The sequence below is a fragment of the Alosa pseudoharengus genome, unplaced genomic scaffold (genome assembly GCF_046254945.1).
Source record: "Alosa pseudoharengus isolate Yale_2024_CS ecotype anadromous, Long Island Sound unplaced genomic scaffold, YU_APseudo_1.1 YU_APseudo_1.1_scf_8, whole genome shotgun sequence".
Lineage (NCBI taxonomy): Eukaryota > Metazoa > Chordata > Actinopteri > Clupeiformes > Clupeidae > Alosa > Alosa pseudoharengus.
Genome location: NW_027468870.1, coordinates 19,914,254 through 19,941,604, shown reverse-complemented (window position 1 = coordinate 19,941,604; position 27,351 = coordinate 19,914,254). Strand labels below are relative to the sequence as shown.

The following is a 27,351-nucleotide window of genomic DNA, read 5'->3' as shown; positions in this document are numbered from 1 at the left end:
ATAATTATGATTGTATTTACTATAGCCCATGTTTTATATTGCCTATGCACTAGGATAAGTGAAGGATTCCTACAGGCCACATTACATTGCTTTTCTTCTGGTTAAGTTGAAAATTAATTTTCACATTTGCAGCAAGTGTTTGTAGGCTAATGGGAATATTGCATTGGCCTAAAAAGCCATCGTAGTAGTAGCATGAAATCATTTAGCCCTTAGACCAGAGTTTCTTTAAGTCGTAATTATGAAACACAGTGCTCGAAATAGATGCGTTTTATAAGGAGATGAAATCCTAACGTGTTAAACTTTGTAGTGGACCGATAGGGAGTTCCCATGTCAAGTTGAAGCCTCGTTGCTTTAAGGATTAAATGTTATTTCCATGGAAAATTGATTTATTGCAAACTTTATTAAGTAGGCTATATTAAGTAACGTTAGACTAATTCACTTGTTTAGAGAGAACTGAAATGTTGCACTTAGTCAAACGAAGCTGGTTACGTAAAAGAGAAAAAACACACCGGTCGGGGTGTCTTGCAAAACACGCGCCTGTGTAATTCAAGAATACCCCGCGACAGCAGCAGGCAATTGATCAAGTTCTTGCCATTTTTCGAATACCCCCTATGGTACTCCAAAATGCACATTAAAGGGATAGTCTGATTGTCGTAAAAGTACTTTTTCAAAAAATATACAAATTATGGTAAAAAGTACAAATATGTCATTAGAACAGTCAAAATATAATATCGATTTGTCATTGCTGTAGCTACATTTTAAATATATTTGCATATAATTAGTCATTAACAAACACACACTCCCCCTTATGTTTCTCGGAATGGTTTGGTCCTAGGGTTACAGGAAGTTGTAGCAGCTGCCATGTTTGGCTGCTTTGTTGTAGATTTCTTGTAGGTTTCCTGCAGATTTTTTTCTTAAGTGTTGCAATGGAACCGAGCTGGAGCACATTTTTATTTCAGGTAAGATTTGCGTCTGGGATTTGATATCGCGATATGTTACAAATACTTACTAGTAGTTAAGACACTTTGTTTGTGATGTTTTTTATTAAACTATATTTTAAGTAGCTAGCTAAAGCAATTCTGGCAAAACAATGGTACATCAATCCTAGGCTTCCAGCTGTGAGGAAGAGCATGACGCCTGGAAAAATCAGTTTTCCCGTCTGAAAACGGTTAGTTGTTAAAAAACAGAATATATCGCACCAACCCTATACATAGAATGATTAACTTGTACGACTTGAACACCGAGCTTTGTTTTATTTCAAGCTTGATCAAAGCTCGCGAACATGAGGGATCATCCGTCGTCTCCGCTAACGCCACCGCAAGCCAGTCTTGTTGTTTTCTTTGGTGGTAACGTTAACGTTAACCGTTGATCAGTTTTATTTGATATGAAGGAATGAATTCCCTTCTTATTTTCACTTTTACTTCTAGACATGGTTCGAAGTAGCACAAAGTGAGGGGAACTCTTTTCAAATCGGTGCCCCGTAAGGTCTGATTTTCAAATAAGTGAACACTGATTACTTTTCCCTGTCCTTTTAGTGATTCAAATAGCAATGTAACCGCGGGTTTGGAGAAGGAATTCGAGCTATGCGTGTAAAAAGAACGATTCTGTTGGCGACAGTTTTTTCAGACCACCCGGGTCTGCTGATTGTGTCATTGTCTGGTAGTGATTGAATTGCGATGCATCTGTGACTTAAAAAGGGATTTGATCAGGTCTGTTTCAGTCGATTATGCACGAGGACTATCGTGAGTGTTGTAACTTAGGACTAGCTGGCGTGCTAGCCATCTAGATTCTAGCTGGCTACATTGCGCATAACTTAACTTACATCAGTGCTTAGCTAATGCTACCAGCCTACAAATTAGCTTACACTCGCCACCGACTTTGAATCATTGTGCTGTGTAATGTTGACAGTTGTGGGGGTTTTATCCACGAAACTGTAAATATTTTGGCTTGCTTTCAGCGCAAGTCGCATCTCGAGCGATATCTCTGCGGGCAAGCAAGTTTTAATTTCAGTCGTACCACGGTCTTTTCGAACTCTGTTCACGTTAACATACTGTGCTGCTTGGTGTGTTACAAATGGGTATAATTAGTCTATACCGCGTTTTTCATCGTCTGTTTTTAGATTTAGATGCCCGTCTTCTTGTACAAAAGCCACTCACTTAAACATCAGATTTGCCGACAAGTTGTTATAAATAACATTTTTATGAGTCGTGCCGTTTGTTTCAAACAGCATGGTATTTCTTGGTTATTTTCCTTGGCGTCATAGCGAAACGTTTCACTCTAACATTACCGTCCAGGCCATCTGCCAGAGATGAGTCAGAGAGAGATCACGGCATCAGACATGACTACATTGGGATATATGCATGTTGGTAAATAGCTGCCTTTCTAAATATACGCCACCGGGTATTGGTTTCGTGCAGCGCAGATAGTTGAAGCTAAATGCACGCGCAGACTGTCATTACTGCAATATTAGTTTGGCACTCGCTTAAAGCATTGCTGTTTGGGCACAGTTGCGTGTTTGAATCTCATTATAATGGGCTTGCGCTCTGTTTAAAGCTGTATTAAGGACTGCCTTTCCCCTATCTAGTTATCTTGGATGCGTAAAGTCGAATGACTTTAATTGTTGATTCAAACTGTAGTCTCATGATTTTTAGCACATGACATAGTGAGGATCATTACATTCCCAAAACTGCTTGTAAAGTGTGTCTGACACATTGCTCCCACATTAACTTTTTTTTCATGTTTTGCTGGGTTTTTAATGTCAGTTTTGCCAGAATGTCTGGATCACCTGATCCTTTTAACTGTGGAAATGAGATATGAACAGACATGGGTGTATATAACTGTGTGGATTGATCTTAAAGCTTGTCAGTTGAAGTGAAATTGGACCAGTTTGATCACAGATCCCTTTTAAGTCACATTATGTACTAACATAAAAAAATGCTCCCTGTCTGTTTCTGTATTTATGCGTGTGTGCCTGCCTGCTTTAACACAACATTAGATTGTGGAGGTGCCTGAAATACTTGTCCTTAGGCGAGTGCTTCTTTCGCCCACATCTTTTTTTTGCTTTGAAGTTTTTGCCATAATTGTGACAGGTAGAGCTACTGTATCCCCCAGTGCACAGAGGAGTGCAGCTGTTTCCAGCTAATTGGTGCGAGCGCTAGGCTTCAGCCATAGCACACACTTAACTAGTTAGCAGATGTTATAGTGCCATACACACACAGGCCTGGCTAGACTTGGAAATGTCACATTACTTGTGTTAACCTGTCTCCCGAGAGGCAAAGGTTTCTTAAATGTGTCTGATCTTCTGGTTGGATTGTCGAGGAGCCAGGCGCTGGCCTTGCTGGGGGGGGGGGGGGGGGGGGGAAGGTGGTGTGGGTGGTGGTGGTGGTGGTGGTGGTGGTTCTTTTTTCTCGGATGCAGGTATGGAGTGAGGAGGTATGGAGTGTGAAATGGCCTTGCTGTGCGTTTTTTGTTGCATTTTCTCGTGTCCCACGCCGCATCCTCCCACCTGCGGAGGGACAGCTGGTGTGTCGTGCCCGGCGTCTCTGAGATCGCCTCCTCTTGCTTCCCCTCTTGTCTCTCCGCTGGCGCTAGGCTCTCAGCAGCAGGAATCCAACTGCACCGCTGGCTGATGGGGAAGGAGCTTCCCGCAGAAATACAGACGTGTCTCTCCCCTCAGACGCTACGTGTTCAAATGATTTGATTAGTTGCTGCCTTTGCTAAATGAGCCGGTCAGTTATGCACGTCTTGCGTGTTCTCGCCCAGTCTGGGCCAGTAGAAACACTAAGGCTGCAATGCGACGCGACTTGGTGGCCAATGGCGCTCTGTTTTTTTGGAGTGGGGAGATGGTGTCCCTTTCATGTGAGCACTGGTGTGCGAGCAAGCGAGCGGCCTTTGTTAGTGTGTGTGTGTGTGTGTGTGTGTGTGTGTGAGTGTGAGTGTGTGAGAGAGGGGGAGAGAGTTGAACTACGTGTAATCCCTTTAGTGTTGTGGCTGGGACTGAAGCATGGAGAACGGCCTCAGTGTTTGCACCAGTCCTTTTCCCAGCAGAGGCACTGAACACACACACATACGTATGACTCACGGCCTTCCGGGCCAGGTTGGAAAAGAGGGATAAAAAGAGGGAGCGAGTCAGCCGGTGAGTCGGCTATTGATCTGGAGGACTCTGGCGGCGAGAGAGGGATGGTAATGGGCATCTGGATGGCTAAAGTGACCTTATCCTGCATGAGCCGATCTGTGCCGAATGCGAACCGTGCGGTAGCCAACCCTAATTTCATTTCCAGCAACGGCAAGGAGGATGTGTCTATGTTAGCTATCAGAACCTCAGTACTGACCACACACACCAGACCAGACGCAGTGGTCGACCCAAACCTTGTGTGTGTGTGTTTGTGTGTGGTGACCGAGCCAAACCTGCTCAGTAAATATCCAAGCAAGAGCCACGACGTGTCTTGGAGGCCCAGTGCATAGAATGGAATCTCGTAATGCTTTTTGTGGTGCATAATTCCGTTAACCGCCAGACACTGGGTTCAGACTGACTGTTTGCATGTGACTTTCAAAGGGTTTTGCTCCACTACGAGCAGGCGAAAGTGAGTAGAGAGATGAAAAGTGTTTAAAATGATAAACTTAGGATCTAAGCAATGGCCCTTTTTCCTGTTCCCTATGTGCTATGTCCATCCTATTGATAAACATTGTTGATGTTAAGAGGAACCACCAAACTGTAAATGCTTCCGATATCCCACAGGTAGGCAGACTAGCTCCTGAGTCGTCTTTGTGACAGTTGAGACAAAGTGAGATGAGACGAGACGAGAGAAGATGAGATGAGGAGAAGAGACTCTGGCTGCTACAGGGTTTTTGTCTGTTGTGTGTTTGTCTTCCTCAGAATCTGCTACTCTCTGTTCTCTCTAAGCTGCTTTCATATTCAAATTTTTAATAAAAAAAGAAGATTCTTTCTAAGAAGACAAGGGGCTGTGGGGTGGGGTGGAGGGGGGGGGATTACAATTTTTCGGCGGCGCGGCGGTAGCGTCCACACCAGATCAGGCCAGCCCAGCCGTGTTCTCCGGCCTGTCTGCTCCGCACTCCCCCATTGTCAAGGAGGTGGCTGTCTTTTGAGAGCTCCCCTCGGTTTGGATGTTATTTACGTTGCAGTGACCTCAGCCGCCAGCGCGCATTTGGATCAAAACTGTCAGAGCGGCGTGAAGGCGCAGCAGGCTGCAGTCACCGCTCCTCGCTGCTGTCTGGGGGACCGCCAGACAGGCCTCTGCGCTACACACACACACATACATACATACACACACACATGCACACACACACACAGATACACGCACACACACACAGATACATGCACACACACACACACACACACACAGACACAGATAAATATATAGACATAAAGATACAGATGGAGACACTCACACTCATATATATATAGGGGTAAAAACACCTACAAAGACACTCGTATGAAGGAATACAGATGTGTGTGTGTGTGAGAGAGATAGAGAGAGATAGAGAGAGAGAGAGAGACCCAGACAGGCAGACTGGGAGATGATGAAGACGCCTGTGATCATGAGGGGACTGCCTGACGGTGCAGGTGGGAGGTGATGAAGACGCCTGTGATCATGAGGGGACTGCCTGACGGTGCAGGTGGGCAGACAAAAGGAGGGGGAGCCGGCAGCCAGCCTACCAGGGGAGATCCCGTGTGTGTGTGTGTGTGTCTATGCACACACGTCACTGAGAGTGTGTTTGTGTGTGAGTGAGATAGAGGGCAAGAGCGTCTCTTTCTCTCTCCTCCCTCTTTTCTTCTCTGTCTCTCTCTTTCCCTCCCTTTCTCTCTCCCTCCCTTTCTCTCTCTCTCTCTCCCTCTCTGTTTTTCTCTTTCCTCTGTCTCCCTCTCTCTCTCTCTCTCTCTACCTCCTCCTCTCTATTTCTCTCTCTCATGCTGAGTCTGTGTTCATGAATAGAGGAGCCAAATCAGTGCAGACTCGGACACAAAGCCCCCCCCCCGCGGGGCCCAGAGTGCATCACTGCCCGGCTCTCTGTCTGCAACAATGGAACCGATGGAATAAGGAGGAGAATGCGCAATCCATTTTTCTTCTCTCTCTTTCTCCCTCCCTTTTTTCTTTCTGTCTCTTTTAATTTTTTTTCTCTCTCTTCTCCGCGTCCCCTCCCCCCCCTCCCCCAGCGCTCGGGACGGACGGGTGAACCCGAAAAAGAGAAGGGTCAGGTATTTAACCTCGGCCTTTTGCTGATTACGGAAGAGTGTGTTGTCGTCTTAATTGTGGTGTCCTCTTTTTCCTGCGGTCTCAGACTGTGACGTGGCACGAAGAATTCTCTTCTCAGCAATATTTCTATCATGTTCCAGACCTACTTTCCCAAGACCAGTAAATTATGGACTACCATTAAAAAAAAAACAGGATTTAGGGAACGACTAGGCTAGTTGATAAATTTAGTTTTGAAGAAGAATATTTGCACAAGCAGTTTTTCCTGTAGTGAAATTCAGTGTTTATTACCACTTAGCATTTCAGATATATTTACTGAATATTTATAACATGCTAATTAGTAAAAAAAATATATTTATATATCAGCCCAGTTATAAACTTAGTTTGAATTTCAACTGATTCCATATTCTGTATAGATATATGGGTGGTGCTGAAAAGAGTTTCTTGTTGGGATCTTGTAATCTGGAAGTAAGTGTTCCCCATGTTTGTACGATGTATGGGGGCCCCCCTCACATATTTAGGATGCTCCATTGAACCACAATGGCAGCTCTGAGCCGGCTTGTTTGCTTGCCTTCATTGTGCACTTGAGGGCCGAGGCCTTGCCAGATGTGCCTTTGTGCTGCCTTATTGGCACGTTGTCATAGAGCGGAGGAGTGTACGCTTTTGTGGTGTTGTATGGACAAGACCTGCTCTTGGGCGTTTACTGAGCTTGTACCCAAACAGCCAGTAAAGCTTGCGGTTTTGTTTATAACACCTGTTCTAGTGTTGTAGTGTTTTGCCTGTGGGTGTTGGAGTAGTGGGATGTAGAAGTAAGCTAGGCCTAGTGGACCACCTCAAGCCAGGGCTACACATGTACACAGAGAGAGAGATTTTTGTTTTTGGTTTGGGTTTTTCAGTGGCGGAGCAGCATCCTGTTCCTAAAAACACAAACTTGTGCTTGAATTCCCTCAGAGAGCCCCTGTGCCATATCTAGGTCACTGTTTAGTCTGTCCAGCAATCGGACAGGAAGGAGCGTTTTCAGAGCACTGTGTGTGCGTGTGTGTGTGTCTGATTATTTTTTAATGTCAGACAGTGGAGGTGGCTGGTCGCTGTTCACGTCAGAGCTGTGTTGTGTCTCAGTCGGAAACCACTTCAGGTGGAGAAATGCTCAGTCTGTAACCTCACGTCACCAGCTTGATCGGACGCTTTTTCCCCACTCAACTCAACTAAGTGCTGCCCTTTTATTGGTGTTTTACGCCTGACTTTCAGCCGCTGTACTCCGGTGCTCTTGTGACACATGCGTGGGTGCCTGGAATGATGGTTTTGTTTGTTTGTTTGTGATGGCCTTATGGAAGAGCAGAGTTTGCGTTCGTCTTGTAGACTCCTCATCAAAACTCTAGCTCTGGGGCTCTCTGCGCTGACATGAGAGCGCCGACACTTGCCGTCACTTGCCCACGCGCACACCAGCAGCGTGCCCAAATGACAAGACTTCAGTCAGCAATGGATTTTATTGAGCTGCTCTGACAAAAATAGAACTGAATCATAATCTACAAGGCAGCAGTGGTGTAGTGTTTTATTGAAAACAATGGAATCGAAGTTAACCAACGTGTAAGATGAAACTAACTTGTGTCGGTGCTGATGTGCAGGGGGCTCCCCCCCCCCCCCCCGTCCTCCGCCTAAACTGGGCATCACTGGCCCATGAGGCGGTCTGAAGCCCTGTTGCCAGGGAGCAGGTGTTTGGTCTTAATCACAGTTGGTGCCGAGACCAATTGATTCCATGCTTTCCATACGGATTTAGATGGCGTTATACTTGATCACTTCTGGCCACATTTTGCTTTATGATTAGTTTGCCTTGTCTTTTTCAGAAGCTGTAGTTGGTCCTGGTGGTCAGAGTTTGGTTCTATCTGTAGTTTGCCATTTTGCAGAACCATATTTGTCTGGTATTTGGTCTAAATCACTGTGTGAGTTCAGTTCCATGTCAAATACACCTCTCTGTATTTGCTGGTCTTGGGCCTACAGTAGATCACCAAGTCTGGCTTCAGTGTCTGGTAGAGCCAAAGTCTTTTTAGGCAAGTCCCCCCACTCGGCGGCCATCTTGCAACGCAATTTGGGCAGTTATCAGCAGCTATTTTCTTATTCAAGTGAATGGGGAGGCATACAGGAAGGAGCAGGGTATGTGCAGAGCTTACTGCCATATTGGCGTTACAAACTAACCCCATGCGTTTCAATGGTGGATTCTGTGAGTGCTGTGTCTCCTCATTAGAAAGTCTCTGGTGAAGCGTCTTGTGTTTTGGCCTTTCCTGGTTCTCAGCCCCTCTGCTGGACTAGGTAGCCCCTCGGATTCCTCCCTCTGCTTCACATGAGTCGGCTACTTTTGCAGTCAGCTGACAACTCGGAGAGCCGGGCAGCATGGCTAGGTTTACACATGAGGACCGATTTAGAGGCACTGGATTGGGCTGCAGTTCAGCATTTGGTAATGAAAATAGTCCAGTCTATTTTTGGGCCCGTGGAACACCTACCTGGAGGAGGCCTATTCGCTTGGCTCTGGACGCTTAGGCGACATATGACCACTAATGCACATCAACAGCAAACATCGACTTTCTGCGCTGATATTTCAAGCTTGGGCCAGGCCGTGTTTAACTACTGGGCCACTCTATGGCATTACACTTCTGAAACTAGTTGTATAACCTTTCCTTTTCCAGTAGTCTCATAAGTTAAAGGGAATTATTTTCCTGTAGTCTCATAAGTTAAAGGGAGTCCTTTTCCAAATGTGGCACAAGTTACAGTGAGTTATTTTCCAGCAGTCCCATAATTTAAAGTGACACTTTCTGTGGTGAAGGAAACTCTAAACTCTATGAGTAAGTCTTCTCTCTCTCTCTCTCTCTCTCTCTCTCTCTCTCTCTCTCTCTCTCTCTCTCTCTCTCTCTCTCTCTCTCTCTCTCTCTCTCTCTCTCTCTCTCTCTCTCTCTCTCTCTCTCTCTCTCTCTCTCTCTCTCTCATCTCTCATCTCTCATCTCTCATCTCTCTCTCTGTCCTGGTAATTTTCCTGTTGTGATGTGAGAGCCCCCTGCCCGTCGTTAGTCATCGGCCGGCGCAGCGAGGGCAGGCTAGGCGGAAGTGGTGACGGAGCCCCGCTGGTCATCTTTCAGCCTGGACTCCCAGTGCAGCGTAGCGTAGCGTCCTGCCGCGCGGCGCTCTGCTGTTCTGCTGCCGCGCCGAGCGGAGCACGGAGACGCGACACGCCACACATGCACTCCACATGACTCACTGGCTATTTCTGACAAGCCGCCGACACGCTGGCTTTGGTGAAGTGCTCGTGCACACACACACACACACACACACACACACTCACACTCACACACTGAAACTCTCTCTCTCTTGCTCACTTCCTCACTTTCTCTGTCTTTCTCTCGGCTCTTGCATGCCCTCACTTTCTCTCTGTCTCTTCCTCTTCTTCTGCACACACGCACTCCTCCTAACTCCCTTACTTTTACTGTCTGTAGCACTCACACACACAGTCTCTCGCTCTCTCTCTCTCTCCCTCCCTCCCTCTGTCTCTCTCTCTCTCTCTCTCTCTCTCTCGTTCTCTAGGGCACTAACTCTCTTTCTACGGCTTCGTCGCCGGTTCTCTGCTCTGTCATCCACTGCTCAGATGATGTGTGTAAAGCTCTGGCTAAGCCAGGGCCCAGGCGGCCGTCATAATAGATTTTTGGCCCTGGGAACACACCCACACACACCCACACACACACTGACATGGTCATTGGTGTTCAGTGCTTGCAAAACACAGCACACTCAGTGGAACAAGCAGTTCTGTCCACTCAGAGCCAAAGCGTGTGTGTGTGTGTGTGTGTGTGTGTGTGTCTATGCAGGTGCGTGCTTACGTTTGTGTGTGCGCCATTACTAGTCACCTGCAAATGGTTTGACTTCAAGGCTGTTCCTGTCCCCATTAAACCATCACAGAAAGAGAGCAAGTTTAAAAGACAGTCAGTTTGAGAGAACATTCTATGCGTGTGTGTTTGTGTGTTTGAGGTGTAAAGATGTAGGCCAAGCTCCCCAAAAAGAGCTGCGTTGTATAAACCCTTGGCGGAGGAATGATGTTAGTGAGTGGCTTAAGTAACACCTCAGGGAACCTGGCTTCCCCGGATCTCTGCCGCGTTCTCAGAAAGCCGAGGAGGCGCCCAGCCGGCCTTTCCATCGCCCTGGACACGGTGGTAGCCATTAGTAAGCACTTTCCCCGACTCGACTCCGACTCCAGCCATGCTGACCAAGCTCCTGACTTCCTTCCAGGGAGAGAGAGAGAGGGGGAGAGAGAGAGATGGGTGGAGGGGAGGGGGAGAGAGAGAGAGGGTGAGGGAAGGAGGAGGACGAGAAGAGGGAGCAGGCTACTAACGCTGCTGTTAAGCCAGTGACTGACACCAACTGGCAGCAGCAACAGCTCTGGGAACTGGCTCTACCTGGCTGGAAATCAATGTTAAAGTGTGTTTTCAGGGAATCAAAGCAGTCGGGTCCGAACCCCTGAAATGGTCTTGGCACAGACTGCAGCAGAAGCACTCTTGAGCGCTCTGCATTTAAAGCAAAACTTTGGATCTAACTTGGCTCAAAACAACATGTTCTTTTAACAATGTAGCCTATCCCATGTCATGGTCAGACCACAACAGACAACACTACGGTTTAGGCCCTTGTTTTTGTTAATCACTGTGGCTAGGCACACTAGTGTGCCGTGAGAGATCGTCAGGTGTGCCGTGGAAAATTATCTGATTTCACTTTATTGGTCCAAAAAGATAATCTTCTATAAAATAATTGTTTATATTGTACTGGTCTCATTGAGTGTGTGGCTGATAGTATGCTATCGATGCAACAATTCCATTATCCGTGATTGGACACAATTACATGCAGGCTGGGTAATGTGAACCTCTCCATGGTGCAAAGTTCACATGTTTTGCTCTCCTTGAAACGGTGGATGATTCGATCCTCAGACAAAGTACCATCCTTTTTAATAGCTGAAAAACTACAGGGCTAGCTTTTCAAAACCGGTGTCTTCATTTTTGTCATGGGCATTAAATAGGACAACTGTAAGCATATTAGCCCATTGTTCTTTTGTTTTATACTCACAAAAATACATATAATTCTCCCTGCGTTTATTTTACTGAAAGGGTTTTGCATAAAGGCGGTTGTAAGGGACCTGTGTTTGTTGGAGTCTTGAATATTATAAGAAATTTTAGACTATGGTACGTTTCATTTTTGTAACATTTGGGACTTTGGCGTGCCATGGGATTTTTTCAGGGTAAAAAATGTACCGTGGTTAAAAAAAAAACACTGGTTTAGGCTTCTGCTGTTGGCCTAGTTAGCTCAGTGTGTTGATAGCTGTATTGTAGTCTGCAGTATTGTGCTGCCATGCTGACGTGTGTGTGTGTGTGTGTGTGTGTCCCTCTCTGCAGCAGGCCAATGAAGCCCTTCATCACCAGCACCAGGTGGCCCAGAACAGCCTGCTGCCTCTGCTCAACTCCAACGCCGAGCCCGTGGACCAGAAGCCGGTGATGCCCATCCCACTGGACCAGAAGCCGCCGGTGAGCCAGGCCACGGGCCAGGGTGGAGGCGGCGGAGGTGGTGGTGGAGGAGGAGGAGGCAGCGGAGGAGGCCCCATGGCCGTGGTGAAGAAGGAGCACAAGACCAAGACGCCGTTTGTGTGCAGCTACTGCAACAAGGCGTTTCGCGACAGCTACCACCTGCGCCGGCACGAGTCGTGCCACACGGGCATCAAGATGGTGTCGCGGCCCAAGAAGGCGCCGCAGTCGGCGCCCACCATGGTGCCGCTCATCTCCTCCATGCAGCGGGAGAACTCCGGCGGGAACCCCTCCTACATCTCCACCATCGCCGGCATCCTCACCACGGCGACCACCTCGGCCTCCACAGGCTCCAGCGTCATGTCCTCGGTCTCCATGGGCAACATGCAGCAGCAGCAGCAGCAGCAGCAGCCCCAGCAGCCCAAGAAGCCGCCGAAGCCGGTGAAGAAGAACCACGGCTGCGAGATGTGCGGCAAGGCCTTCCGCGACGTCTACCACCTCAACCGCCACAAGCTGTCGCACTCGGACGAGAAGCCCTTCGAGTGCCCCATCTGCCACCAGCGCTTCAAGCGCAAGGACCGCATGACCTACCACGTGCGCTCGCACGATGGCGGCGTGCACAAGCCCTACATCTGCTCCGTGTGCGGGAAGGGCTTCTCCAGGTGAGCAGAACGACCTTTGACCTCTGCGATCTTGCATTCACTACTGCCTTAAAGGTATCTATGCGATGTTGGGTAACGTCACTTCTGTTGACGTTCAAACAAAACGGAGAGCTAGCTCGCTACCCCTCCACCCCACCCCTTCCCTCCCGTGCAATTGAAACATCTCACATTTTTTCCGGACGCCTAGTTAAATGCGCTCCGCTGGCTGCAGACAATTGCAGTTTAACAATAAACAGCAATGCTATTCTGAGGTACCTGCCTAGTTTTATTCCATAAGTATATTGTTTTTATAGACGTTAGTAGCATGCGCTATCAAGAGCTTCCATGTGCTGTTTGTCAACATCGCAAAAACTACAATTTTCACACAACTTGGTGGTAAGGTGTAGCACTGGCTAAGTATTAATTTCTGGAGCTGTTTATTCAAAGGATTTCCCCATATCGTATAGCCTATTAGCTCTCAACAACAGCGGAAATGAAACATGGAGAGTGGATGTCTCCCCGCGGTGACTATTAGATGTGCACTCGGTCGCGATTCGATGCAGGGGGAAAAACAACTAGGGATGCACGATATATCGGCGGCCGATATATTATTAGCCGATAAGTGAAAAAATGAAAATATTATTATCGGTCCGATAACAGAATTCTGGCCGATAATTTGCGCCGATATTTTTTAAAGTCCTAATTTAGGCCTACGTAAGGTCCGTCTGGCTACACTGAGCTAGCCTACTTGAGCTTGGTAGGCTATATTTTTTCCTCAATATAATGTCAGCGGTGTGAATGTATTTCACCACTCTAACAAAATCTGTGGATATGCGTTCATTTGGGAATCTGTGCATCTCAAAATCCTCTCGTGAATGATCCGCCATTTAACCTTAACAGAGTGGAGCTCAGCCCAATCTAGAGCCGTCTTGTGCTGGTGTGTTTGCACTTTACCGCGCTGGTCGGGGAAACAAATAAACAAACTCGTTAGTGGGACGACATAAGTAGGCCTAGTTCTAAGTTGTGTTTTAGTATTATATTTGCATTACTTTAGCTTGGGTTTTGTATTATTATCTAGAAATATGCTAACCATTCGTGCTTCAGTTCCAGACAGGTCATCATAATAAGTTATTAAAACCTTCGGGGCTAACGCCTTTCATTTCTGCTGCAGCAGGTTGTGCGCAACAGAGTAGACGGACATAAGATACAGTCTGAGGAGTTGCAGCTTTATTCAGTTACCCGCAGTTGAAACTAAACCTAAGTTTCCCTCACAAACTCTGATTTGGTCGCTATACTGTAGCTTATTCCAAGCTGAGCCGTTTATGAGCGTTTAGTCCTAAATCAGGGTGTCCGCGCGGTAGTAAAAGGTAGTAAATAGAATCTACCAAAATTAAGGCCCTTGAAAGGTAGTAAAAGGTAATAAATGCAATTTGACTTGGTAGTAAATTTTTCATCACCACCTCAATATGAGTTTACATTTTTTGCTTAATATTTGTGTCTACGTGTTTTAACTTCATCTTGCCTAAATATATACTGTACGTGCTAACAGGACCTGAGTGAGTCGGAGTCGATAGCAATGACGTAGAAGTAAACTGTGTAGAGTTCCGTGGTTGACAGCCTATCAGCGACGCCAACAAACAACATTTTCGCCTTTTTGCTTCAGTTGATATTACAGGATGCAGGGATGCTTTTCGGCGACTCCCGCGTTTTTCACGTCATCTAGGCCCTACCGCAGGCTACCACAGCAGCGTTTATCATATGGGCCTGCTGGTCCGGTGTCCGGTGCTTCTGTCACTCATCTCATAATATCTGTTCATGTAGCAAAGGAGCGGTAGATGTAGGCCTAGGCTAGCCTATCACTCTGATAGCAGCTAAAAAAATATAGGCTACACTCACTCCGTTAGGAGGCAAGTCTCTCAGTTTACACTAGGCTACTTCAGCTGGAAGTTTTAACAACTGTGGACTTGACTAGTGTAAGCTTTTGTTCAGCTGACGGTAGCGCTGCCATCTGACTGTGATCATCTAGAACCGTGCAATAAAATTCCATCTATCCCATCAGTAACAAAGTTCGAACTAGTCACTGACATAGTAACCGACAACATTTTTTTTAACGTAACCTAGACCTAGTATCTAATGTTACGGAATTGCAAGAAAACGAGTGAAAACAATTCCTTAGTTTTAACCACGCAAGTGCGCGTGTCATTTATTAAAACGGTAGAAAACTGAATCAAAGACGGTACTGTCCATCAACAAAAACAGCATGCAGTTTAAAAGTCCCGTTATTTAAAGTCCCAGACATTTAAAGGGACAGCGATCACTCAAGACAGACCTACACCACAACTGAGTGATGAACGTGAAATTCTTTGAATAGCCTACAAAACACTGCATTTAGATGACAACTGCGTGAAGAACCACGCTAAAGTTAATGGCGAATTAAGTTTATGGCATTCACATTTAAATCATTCAATAGCCTATGAAAACTTGATCAGTTAAATTGTTCTCATAAAAGGAACAGCAGGCCTACAAAATATTCCAAATAGGCTAGTTTTATTGCAGTGACAGAAAACTGCAACATATGAGTTTAAAACCATGTTAAATTTGAAAGCATCTAGCTAGTGACAGGAGGTTTTAGGGGGGGAAAGAAACTCTGTAACCTGCTTGATTCCACAGTCAATGTTCAGTATTTGGCCTATAATTTAGCCTATAATATTGGCATTTGAATCCATGAAAACTAACCAAAATCATGTGGCATCCTTACCTACCTACCTAACTGTTGTTTTGGGAAGTATTTATCATGCAAGCATCGTGCATCCATGCTGAGTAATGCAATGAAATCATAGTTTTCAATTTTGCATTAGTAATGCAGTCCACTGATGTGCATGTTTTCACGGACTGCTTTGTGTCAAATGTGCAACAACAATACCATACCAATAATAATGGCTTTATATATCCATATAGATTTCTGGGCCTATCCTTAGACTGGAGTTGTTTTTTTTTTTGTTTTTTTTTTGGGGGGGGCGGGGTAGTCGGTGGTGTTTGTTCTTCATTTTTCACCACACGTGTTTGGTGTTTTAGCGTCATTTGTGCCAAGGTTATCATTCACCTTATTAGGGCTAAGGGCTGGTTAGGATAACTCAAGGGCTAGGGTTAAGGTAAGGACAACTGAAACTGAACTCCTCGACACTACAAAAAAACATTGTCATTGACAATGACCATACTTAATGATCACAATTAGAAATTATTAGTCTACCTAATATTTATGATTTATACCTTATAGCAAGTAGTAAGTGGTACCCCCCCCCCCCCCCCAAAAAAAGGGCTGCTGCTTGATGTCGTGTTGGTAGTAAAAAATATTGTGGAGGTAGTAAAAAAGGTAGTAAAAAGTAGTAAATTCAACTCTATGATTCCTGCATATACCCTGTAAATGAAAACGATTCAAACTCTCTAGCCACTCACTCGCAATTCACTGACGTCAGGTTTACTTAAAGGAGCCACACATACTGTAGGGCTAGGCTACTGTTATGTTGTTGACTATGAGTTCTGTCCATCATTTGGTGGTAGGTAAAATTACTGCAATAAAATTATGCTTATTAAGTGCTTTCCCCAAATCACTTTTCACACATTTTTTTCAAGAGTAATATTATCGGTTATCGTATCGGTATCGGCAACAACAAACCAATAAATATCGGTTATCGTTATCGGCCCTAAAATTCCATATCGGTGCATCTCTAAAAACAACGTCTTTTAGTAACGAAGGTAAGCAATTTTGCAAATGTAGGGACGGCACAAAACTTGGCCATAAACATTTTGTATGCACTTGCGGTGATGGCCTAGTAATGTGAATAGCGGACTATAACCAAAGAAACCAAATTTGATTTGCACCAAATAAAGGCTGTGTTGTGGGTTGTTTGTACAACATGCACAAAATGTTCTAGAGGAAACACTGAACATACAGGTGAAACTTAACACCAGATGATTATGATGCAGACACATTCCCATAACACAGAGGTTGTAGCTCAGCTTTTCAAATGCCAGTTTGCTCTTCATAGCTTTCCACACAGATGTGCCACCTTTTAACTGCCGTAATTCTGATCATTATGTACCATCTGTGTTGCTTCTGTCAAATATCTTCCATCTGGCTGTTGGTATAATGATGGTAGAAATATTCCTCTCTTCTTCCGTGGTGTTGGCTAGAACCACACCAACCAGTAAGCCATATGTCTGCTAGTTTCATAGCTCCATCGTAATGTGCAGCTGATCGGATGAATCTGTTTGGGGATATTTTAAGGCTGCCTAAACGCCATCCTTATTATGGAACCGCCAAACGCAATCTGTGTCCGAGTTCATCTTGGTCTCACTTAGTAAAACATTGAAAACTGATGGAGGAAAAACCCATTAACAGCCACTTTCGATTTCGAAACTATATTGTCACCTACTTTCGTCACTGATTGGCCCCAGTCTTCTGCAGACCGATTGAAATGTCTGATTTCTGGTGTTTATCTCCCTGAAAGGAGCTCTAGGTGGGCGTGGCCAGGCTGTAATTAATGTAATTGCAATTGTAATTGGTCTTCACCAGTTACTTTGCAGGGAAGTGTTTATGCAGTTTATACAGATCTCTGAATGTGACTGCTAAAATTCCTTCAGTATATTTATTTCTGAATAGATATTTAGAATTAAATCTGTGTTGTCATTGTCACATTGGAAAATGCTGCCGTTAACCTAGCCTCCATATGTAGTTGCATTTGTTTTCATCTGCAGCACAATAACTTTAGGGATTAGGGACAAGTCTGACCACTCAGTGCCCGGCTGTGGTGCTGCAGAATGTAGGGTATGACGGTCAGATATATGTGGTAAGGAGCCTGGAAGGCCATCTGCTCGTCTATATGATGTTAACATCGTCTGTCCGGCTGAGGCTCCCATTGGCCGTCGCTGCGGTCTGATTTATGGAGGGGCTCAATACTTTCTGACTCACTGCTTTTGTTGCCTGCGGAGCACAGAAATCTCTTCTGGCTTCCTAGATGGCTTCCTTCTGAGAGAGAGAGAGAGAGAAGGGGGGAGGGGAGACTCGGACTGCTTTGATTTCTCTCTCTCTCTCTCTCTCTGCTGCTCTTGCTCTGTCTGTCGCTCTTTCTCTCTCTTCCTCTGTTCTTTTTTAACATCATGCTGTGGTTCCACCGAGCCCGTCACGGCTTCCGCCTCCCAGGGGAAGAGAGTGAAAGGACCCACTGATCCAGTGGGTCGGGATTTCCTCTCACTCATCCAGCAGCCTGTGTGTGTGTGTGTGTGCACGCTGTCGTTTTTAAGCGGTGACTCTGCTCAAGTGCTAACCCCTTTCCAGTAAGAGGTAGCAGGAACAGCAGTACATGCGTCAGTCTCTCTATCTCTCTCGCCCTCTCTTCCTCTCTCGCCCTCTCTCCCTGTCTCTCTCTCTCTCTCTCCCCCTCTATCCCTCTCTCCCTCCCTCTCTCCCTCTCTCTCTCTCTCTTTCTTTCTCTCTTTCTCTCTCCTGTTACCAACCCAGGCACTGCGTGACTAATAATCTGCGGATTAATTTCCGAGTGAGCAATGGAAGTAGATGGAGGCGAGTTGAAAAGGAGGATTTTTGCTCGTGAAACGTGACCCTGCCCGTCCTGCTCCCCACCGCACCGATTCCTAGCCCCCTGAAGTTACTGGCAATGTAGTTGTGAATTTATTTATTTATTTATTTTTATTATTTTTTTTATGTTGTTGTGATGAGGCGTTTGAAAGGTAATGGTGAAGAGTGGTGTCTTGCAGTAGACTAAGAGTGTTTGTTTATTTTTGTTGTGCCGGTGGAGTTTGAAAGATGACTCACTAAAAAAATGATTGTTGTTTGTGGTGGCGTTTTGAAATGTAACACGGTGAAATATAGTGTCTGCTGGTAGAGGAGCAGGACACTGGGGTCAGTGGTAGCGAGCTGTGGCTACCGGCTGTGTGTGTGTGTGTGCGCGCGCGTGTGTCTGGAAGCCGCTGTCCTCTTCGGTTAACAACAAGAGAGAGGAGAGAGGAGCAGCCATTCCGGTTCACAGCACGCGTGAAGAGATTAGAGTCGACTCTGCCCCTCACCAGCTCCACCGCTGCCTGTGTGAAACTGCCGCTTCATGGACCAGCTGGCACTGTGTGCTGCTTGTGTGTGTGTGTGTGTGGGTGTGTGTGTGTGTGTGTGTGTGTGTGTTTCCTGAAATCAGGAGTAACCCTGTTCAGCAGGACGGGGCAACTGGCAGTTAGGCTATGATGTGATTCAGGAACCTGTCGTGGAAACTCCCTTGAATAAACAGATCTGAGGGTCATCGTTATTACTCAGCTTTTTGGTTTACTCTGTTGTGATTGGTCAGTTGAGTCATTTAGAGATCTGATATTTGTGAATGATGCACGTCTGACCTGTATGTGCTCATGAATATGACCGCCATTTTTTTATGGTGTTTTACTTTAGTTTGATTTGAGCTTGTTTTTCACAAGTTAAAATGTTTATCAAATTCAGTTTTAATCACTTACAGTATGTGGCACTGTTAACAGTTGATTAGACCTCAAGACGTCTTTATCATTTCTTTTATCACTCGATAACATCTTTGATTTAATTTTTATTTTATTTTGCAGGCCTGACCATCTCAGCTGCCATGTCAAGCATGTCCATTCCTCAGAGCGACCATTCAAATGCCAAGTCACGGTAAGAGATGACAGCCATTGCTTAGCCATGCTGTTTGTTGTGGTTAAAGATTCTCAGTGTGTGAGCCAGGGTGGTGTACCATGAAGTCAGAGGGGTGTTCAAATTCAAAGCGAACATTTTGTAGCGATTGCCTGTTTGCTTGCCAGCTTGGTTTACAGTTTAAATGTTAATGTTTTTGTGTAAATATTTCAAATTGCTCGCTTTAAGTTAAAAGATAAGACATTCACCACAAATGGTTGCCTCTGTATGCCAACTTTGAAGGCACCTCTGGCGTCTAACTCAACATCCCGTTAATCTGGTGTCATAGCACATAGCCCTCAGGCCTCCTCTGTCTGACAGTAAATCCTACACGCTGTTTAAGTGATGCCTGGCTGCCTTCAGAGTCACACTTCTCATCGCTCTGGCCTGTTTGAAGAGGTCCTGACTGTTATAGTAATGCATGTGTTTGAAAAGACCCCATTAGTTAGACTGTGTGTGTGTGTGTGTGTGTGTGTGTGTGTGTGTGCGCACACACAAAGATAATGAAGACACTACTGCTCCGACTGCTTGCAGTTATGAGTTACTGCTGTTGCACTGAAGTTAATGAGGAGACCTGCAGTCACGATCTTAGTGTCCCTCTCTGCCTGCCGTATTGGCTAACTTTGCCGTTCACCATTTTGCTCGGAGATTGGCCGCTGTGGCGGTCAGGCGGTTGTCTCTTTACGGAGGGAGTGACTGATGTGGCACAGAAGGTAACGAGGGATGCCAGGGGTCATGACCCCATACTGCCTCACCTCTCTGTGTCGCCATGCACAATTAATGCTCTTATGACCAGACTGACCGCTTTCACACTAACGATCTGTGTGTCGCTGGAGCTGTGTGTGTGTTTGTGTGTTTGTGTGTTTGTGTGTTTGTGTGTTTGTGTGTGCGTGTGTGCGTGTGTGTGCGCATGTATGAAACTGGAGAGCGAGGCTGACCTTTCCCTGACCCCTTGTCCCCCGGCTCACTCTGGCTCTGGTGTCCCTGGCAGGCCTGCACCTCTGCCTTCGCCACCAAAGACCGCCTGCGCTCCCACATGATCCGGCACGAGGGCAAGGTCACCTGCAACATCTGCGGCAAGATGCTGAGCGCCGCCTACATCACCAGCCACCTCAAGACGCATGGCCAGCAGACCAGCTTCAACAACAACAACAACTGCAACAAAGGTAAGTCGGCCAGCCCTAACTCAACAACGCACGCGGCCATGCCGTGGCAGTCTTTGGGTTCAACTGGTTTAGTTTAATCGTTTAAATTATGTTTTTTCTCTTTGTTTGTGTTTTGGCTCAGCCGCAAATGGCCGTCTTTTGGTTCAACTCCATAAGTTATCTTTTCTCCTGGCGCATTTTACCCAAATGGCAGTCTTTTGGCTTGGCTCGTTTTAAGTTATGTTTACTATTTGTGAATTTGCTCTGCCTCAAATGGCAGCCTTTTGGTTCTACTTGTTTGAGTTTGGTTTTACTGACCTATAAAAAGGGTTTCTGGGCTTGCTGGAAGGGGGTTAATAAACTTAATAAAAAGCGCTGCGTCTTTAAGATGACTAATGGGCCAACTGGAACTTACTGTGCGGATGAATCATGCTCAGTAAAACGTGCTCTCTGAGACTTTCTCCAGTGATGCATCCTGACTCGGCCCTTAGTCACAGTCTAAGAATGTGTCCTTGTTCATTAATGACCAATCCTCTGTCTTTAAGAGGGGACGAGCTTTATTCACTTATTACACTTATGGATGTATGGATGTATGGATGGATGGATGGTATATACTTTTGTTTTTTAAATAGGCTTTTTTTCTCCCACGTAGCCTTTTGCAAAAGACACCCAAATGGAGTTATACTGGAATATGCCATTCACTGTTGATTTTAAAGATAATTTCGATCTAGATAAATATGGTTTGGCTGATTGCGTGTCACATTTAAGCGCAAAGAGCCAAGATGCAGTTGATTCTATCACTGTATTTCCGACACTGTCCCCAGGGTGTCTGTGCTGTTATGTGATGAGCGCTGTTATAATAGGCTATGCAGTGTACAATATGTGGCCTGACTGGTGCAGAATGGCCTCCATATATCCAGGGTTCCCACGGGTCATAGAATTCCTGGAATATCATGGAATTTTGATAAAGTCTATTCCAGACATGGAAAGTCAGGGCATTTTATCATATTTGGGGCAAATTAATGGTATATCAGGGAATTTTGCAGTTTATAATTTACTTGCTAAAATGCATTAATACACATATGTTTCCACTCAGAATTGGTCTTTATCTGGTTGTTAGTTTTACTGCTTTCGTGAGTGGTCATAGTTAGCCCAACTTTGTTAATTCAATCCCCATTTATTCATCTTCCGCTCTAAAAAAAAGCCAAAGATGTTTGGGCGTTACGCAGCTGCCCCTTTGTCAGTTTATTGCACCGTTCATTGTACAGTAGGTCATGGAAATTCAGGGTTTTTGTCAGGGGAAAGTCGGAGCTTTTTAAGCTCAGCTGCTTTCTATACTAAAGAAAATGAACGTACCCATGGTGTGAAAACAGGAAAGGCTAGTAATTGGCTTCAGTAAAGCGGAGGTTGTTTGCTTCACTGGATCACAGATATTTTACGTTAGTCGGCAGCGTGGGTCTCTTTAACTCTGTCAGATTGAAACAGAGTGGCTGTGAAAGAATGCTGAGAAATGCGCCTAATGATCATAGGCAGTTGAAGCAATTGTTATTGTAGCAGAACAGGCTCCGGTTTGATCACATTTAACCAGAAATCAGATTAGGTTTCAGTTAAGATTATCCGAATTAAACGCCTCTGGGAAGTTATAAAACGTCTAAATTCTCTGAAGTGTGGTAATATTCCTTGCACTGGCCCATGGAATGGCTGACATTTAAGAGCAGTATTTCAGCATTGTTTTGGTTTGACTGGTTTGGTACTTGTAGTTGTGCGGACATGTTTGTGCTGAGTCATTTAACCCAGTTATTTTAGTGCTGCTTGTACATGTTGAGTGTGCGTCTTCCTTTTTTAAAAGACGCCATGTAGCCTATTAACTAGCCCCGTAATCCTGATTAATTGAGGCTATCTAAAGCCCAGAGCTATAGATACTGCACTCCCAGTAGGAGGGCTGATAAAACTGTTGATTTAACCTTCTTGATCAGTTTAGCTTTTACTAAGCTGTGTCATTACAGCTAGTTGAGTTCGACAAACTACCAGCATCTCCAGCTCAGCACTAACCCCCCCGTCCCCCTCCCATCAATACTGGAGACATACCAATCCACCCCAACACCAGTACCACCGCCACCACCACCACTAACGGCTGGGGGGTTTATGGGGGACATGTCCCACCTGGTGGGTCTGGGTTGTGGCCGCTAGGTCCTCATAACACTCTGTGTCTGTATTCCTGAATAGGCTCCTGGCAGTGGAACTCCCCTCACACACGAAAAGGTAAAACTGTAGCCTAGTGTGGGGAATGATTATGGTGGTGATGATGATGATGGTGATCTAAATTAAAGGAAAACAAAAAACAGTGCAACACGCACACACACAAGACACAAAATCACTCAAATGCAAAACACGCATGCACACACACATAAGACGCAAACTCATTCGAGTCACACACACACACATCAAGCCACTAATAGCATCCAGTCATCTCCCTGCGGTTTAGTTTCAAACTACTGCTAAACTCACACCTGCTCGGACAGGTGGTTACCTGTACATTCACACCTGTTTGGACAGGTGACCTCCTCCCAGTTAGCATGCAGGCGAAGCAGTGGATGGGGACACGTTTGCACACACCAAGTCTAAGCAAACAATGTTCTTTCTTTCTTTTCTTTCTTTCTTTCCCTCCTTTCTTTTTTTTTCTTTCTCTCTTTCTTTCTGTCTTCCAGATAGTAACGATGTCTGCAACTCGTCCTCCATCACCCATGTCACCTCGTCCACCCCCATCATGAGTCGTGGCGGCAGTGGCACCAACAGCAGCTCCGGCTCCTCCAACCCAGTCACCATCGCCACGGCGATGAGCCTGGGCACCAACACGGTCAACATCACCTCGCCCATGGGCCTGCAGCACCCGGTGACCATCGCCTCGGTCAACATCCCCACCACGGCGCACATGAACATCGCCCATCCCGTGGCCATCACCACGCCCATGGCCATGAACATCGCCGGACCGCTTAACATCGCCATGCGGCCCATGGATAGCATGCCTTTCCTCTCGCAAGTCCTCCCATCCTCCCCGCCCTGGTAGAGACCACAACGACCATTACAACCCCTTACACCACCCCCCCCCCCCACACACACACACACACACACACACCCACACCCTGTTTTCCCTCTTTTGACCATTCTCTTCTTCCTCTTTCTCTTCCTCTTCCTTCTCTTCCTCCGCCTCCCTCTCCTCATCTCATCTCCTCTCCCCACCTCCCCCTCCTCCACAACTGAGAGAAGTTGTTTACTCTAAAGGAGCAGCCTGAATGAACCATCTGTGTCCTAGCCGCTGCCTCCTTTAGCAACCTTGCATCAAAACAATTAACACACATTTTTGTTTGTTTTTGATTGTTTTTGTTTTTTTTTGTGCTTGTTGGAACTGAAACATTAGCTAGACTTTAGGTGTTTTTTTTTTCTCTCCCTCTCTGAAGGAGTGCTGGTTTGGCGTGGGGCGCACAGCATTAATGTGAACGTTGGAGTTGATGACGCACAAAGCCAGAGTCACAGATGGATCAGAAGGGTTGGAACGATCTTCTCACACTTAACTGATCACAGTGACGCTATTTGGAGAAATTTCACAAGGACAAATGCAATAAGTGCTGATTTTTCTCTGATTTGTTTTTGTTTCTCGATTTGTTTGTTTGTTTGTTTGTTTGTTTGTTTACTTGTTTACTTACTAAGTTTTCTTCCACGTCATCTGGGCTGTGTCTTATGAGCCACTTGCCTGCTCATCAGTATTTAACGTTTTAAGGAATTGAGTTCAAAAGGGACAAAAGCTTCCACTGTGAGGGAAGGGGTGATATGTTATTTTTTCATTATTATTTTTCTTTTTTATTGTGATTATGCTCAGTTTACCCTCCAGGGGAGAGGGTATGCCTGTTTTCGGTTTGAGGTACAGCGGTTACCTCGATGGACGTCGAGGCGGCGATCAAATCTGGCGTGGATTCGACGGACCAGATCGTTTCCTGAGTTTGCTTACTGTCTGTGTGTTGCATATGATGTGCTCTTGGTTATGTAGGCCAATGCGTTCTCACTCCAAAACAAACGTTCACTGTCTATTTTTTTTTTTTTTTTAGTTTTGTTCAGTGTTTGGGATGGACACTAGGAATGGATACTTTCTATTACTTTTGTTTAAAACAAAGCTGGAATGCTTTTTATTATTATTATTATTATTACCTTATTATGGACCCTGAAATCATGTACTATTCAGATCTACAGTATGCGAGAGAGGAGTGAGTTTTGCACTGAAAGCATATCTCATGTTGTTAAAATATATAAAATGAAGAAAGAAAGAAAAAACAACAGCAGCAGTATTATCAAAGATCAAATTTTGGAGTGGTAGGAATCCAGCCTAGATCTTACAGCGCCACCTAGTGGTTGGCAAGTGACTACCTTAGTTCACAGATTTTATTTTGAACTATTATCATGTTGGTGACAGAGTGTAGATCTTAGAAGTATTTTATACTCTATTTTTATTTTTAATTATATTTTCATTTTTTAATTATTTTATCATTATTTTTTCAAGGACCCTGTTAAGTGTGGGACATTCTGCTCAGGTATTTTGGGAGTATGAAAGTAACCTAGTTTTTATTATTATTATTATTATTATTATTATTAGGCCATGTGTAACATGTCAGTTGGGTTCCTGGATTTTTTATTTTTTTTTCAGCATTACTTTGTAAATATCCAACCCCCAAATTGTTGAGGCTGACAAGCAGAAGTCCTTCACCAACCAGGGATCCAAGAATGCTCATTACTTCTGTTGCCGTCCATATCTATGGACTGATGAGTCCTACGCCTCGGTTGCAGTCATTACTTTGACTGAAATTTTTTCTTTTTTTCTTTTCTTCTAACTTCACTTCAGAACCAAATACTAGTGTGTGGGGATGGCTCGCCCTCTCTCTCTGTCTTTAGAGGTAGCAGCCGTGTGTGTGTGTGTGTGTGTGTGTGTGTGTGTGTGTGTGTGTGTGTGTGTGTGTATGTTTGCGTGCGTGCGTGTGTGTGTGTGTGTGTGTGCGTGTGTGTGTGTGCCCCATCTCTGTAATGGTAAGGAATAAGAGGTCACATTGAACACTGCCGAGAGTGTCGAAGCACTCGCCTGGCCTGCCTATGTTTCGACTCAGGACGTTGCGAACTACACGTTGCTCAGAACACTCTCACTGCAACAAACAAGGGACGGATCTCTCGTGTCCTTTTTGTCACTACGTGGGTGTCGAGCCCTGCAAAATGTGATGCTAGGTACACTGTGTAAGCCACTAGTGGTGCACAGGCATGTTTATGGATTTAGTTCTTTTTTTTCTTCTTCTAATTAGTATTATTAATTTGTGTTATTATTTAATCAATTCTCTTACAATCCCTCCCAGATGGCTGCTGCCTATGGGGCGGCTCTGCTCCGGGCCCGGCCCACGTCTGCGCGTGGGTTTGGCTCCCTGTAATATGCAGAGTGGAGCAGACCAACATGAGGACACTTGAGGGAAGACATGCTCATTTGGTGGAGTTGATAAGGAAGAATACTTGTGATGGGAGGGGGGAAAAAACAGCAACAACACTAATTAGTTCAGTCAAGTGTGCAATGACTTGCCAATGAATTGTCCTGCTACAGTTGATGTCATTTTTCTAGGAGCATCTTTTGACTGGTGGAATGCAAGTCGCTTGCATCGTCTTGCTCAGACCTATTAAATACAAGTGTAGTAGTGTTCCTTTTTTTCATATGTGAGGTGTTTAATTTTGGTCTTGAACGAACAAAAGAAAAAAATGATGCATGTGCTATTTTTTTTCTATTGTCTTTCTTTTTTAAAGAGAGAATGTCCTGAAGCAAAGTTTTTTTTATTTTTTTTTTAAGTCCTTTTAAAATGGATGCATTACAATGGCCTCCTCGTTTTTGCCAAATTGCTGACAACTATGAAATGCATTGAACTAAACATTACAATTGAGTGTGTTCTCATTTTTAAATGAAGATGCTGAATTGGAAACTCTTGGACCCCTGTGAAGGCAGTTGAATGTATATCTTTGTACAAACAGTTTAGTTCTGAGGATATGGTAGTTACACTAGCAAAAGTGAGTGAAGAAGCAAGATAACCTTTTATAAAACTTTTTGTATTAGAACATTAACAATGGTAATTTTGTATATATGAAAACTAGGCTTTCTGGGTAGCAGAAAGGTAAAACATTCCTACATTTTTTTTAAATGTATGTTTGTCAGAAATAATTATGTAAACATGCGCAACGTTTTATGTGCCTTTTATTTGGGTTGTCTAAATAAAAGAAAACTATAAAACATATCATCTTTCTTCATTTTAACTAAGGAAAACTAGGACAACTCGTACACTTTCTCACTCGCACACACACACACAGAGACACACACACAGAGACTTTTGCCCACCGGAATTATTGAGTCACTGGTGAGAGGCAATCCGAACGCCCACCTTCCAGACAAGCTCTGCACAGGCCACCTCCTTTTGAGAAGATTGGGTAGGCTGTAGGCCTACACACCTGAATGTGGAGGAAATTGTTACGCTTGTACTCACACATATTACACACAGATACCAATCGACCATTTTGCTTGCTGCAGGCAAATACACGGCTCCATTACAATGTGCCCCCCTTGTCTAGTTCTTTGGAGAAAAGACAATGTGACATCCCTTTGTACATGGGGGGGGGGGGGGGGGGGTGATATATCAAGAAACTAAACGATATTGAAAAGCGAAATCACCTTCAAGATCACTGACAAATAATGAAATCAATAATTTAATTGTAGCCTAATGCCAGTATGCCACACAGACTTAATGTCTGGCATTCAGAGTAATGGGCCCTTTTCTCTTGGATCACTAAACGAATTCAATGCATGTCAAGGACCCGAAAATTAGGCCTAGGCCTATTAGATGTAAATATTTTTCACCACTAAACTTAAATATAACATTTCCCATCTGTATATGGTGAGGTTTTGTTTTGCGCTCCAACTGCATTCCAAGTAGACTACCCAACATCTAGGCATCAGAGCAGTAGCGTATTTTCTCCGCTAGGATGCTCTCGGATTCTAGTGAATGAACTGAACGAACGCACAGTAGCGCTGGTAGTTGC

General features: G+C 45.0%; 1 protein-coding gene across 3 annotated transcripts; it reads left to right on the top strand.

The window, feature by feature from the left end:
* Window positions 1-889: 889 nt before the first annotated feature.
* On the top strand, window positions 890-26,550 carry vezf1a (vascular endothelial zinc finger 1a). 3 transcript variants are annotated; one of them, XM_076274260.1, is made up of 7 exons: window positions 890-959; window positions 11,630-12,417; window positions 19,012-19,081; window positions 20,091-20,265; window positions 22,471-22,506; window positions 22,953-23,307; window positions 23,703-26,550. In XM_076274260.1, exons 1-7 carry the CDS (start codon window positions 927-929, stop codon window positions 23,734-23,736), a joined length of 1,491 nt encoding a protein of 496 aa, XP_076130375.1. In that variant the 5' UTR covers window positions 890-926; the 3' UTR covers window positions 23,737-26,550. The 3 variants fall into 3 exon arrangements, with proteins under 3 accessions (XP_076130375.1, XP_076130376.1, XP_076130377.1); XM_076274261.1 differs by lacking the exon at window positions 22,471-22,506; XM_076274262.1 differs by lacking the exons at window positions 22,471-22,506; window positions 23,703-26,550 and having other exon boundaries at window positions 22,953-23,311.
* The last annotated feature ends 801 nt before the right edge of the window (window positions 26,551-27,351 follow it).

Coding starts and splice junctions, on each gene's coding strand:
- vezf1a (XM_076274260.1), top strand. CDS start 927: ATGGAACCGAGCTGGAGCACATTTTTATTTCAG. Junction 19,082..20,090: donor CATTCAAATGCCAAGTCACG/GTAAGAGATGAC, acceptor TGTCCCTGGCAG/GCCTGCACCTCTGCCTTCGC. Junction 22,507..22,952: donor CTCCCCTCACACACGAAAAG/GTAAAACTGTAG, acceptor TCTGTCTTCCAG/ATAGTAACGATGTCTGCAAC.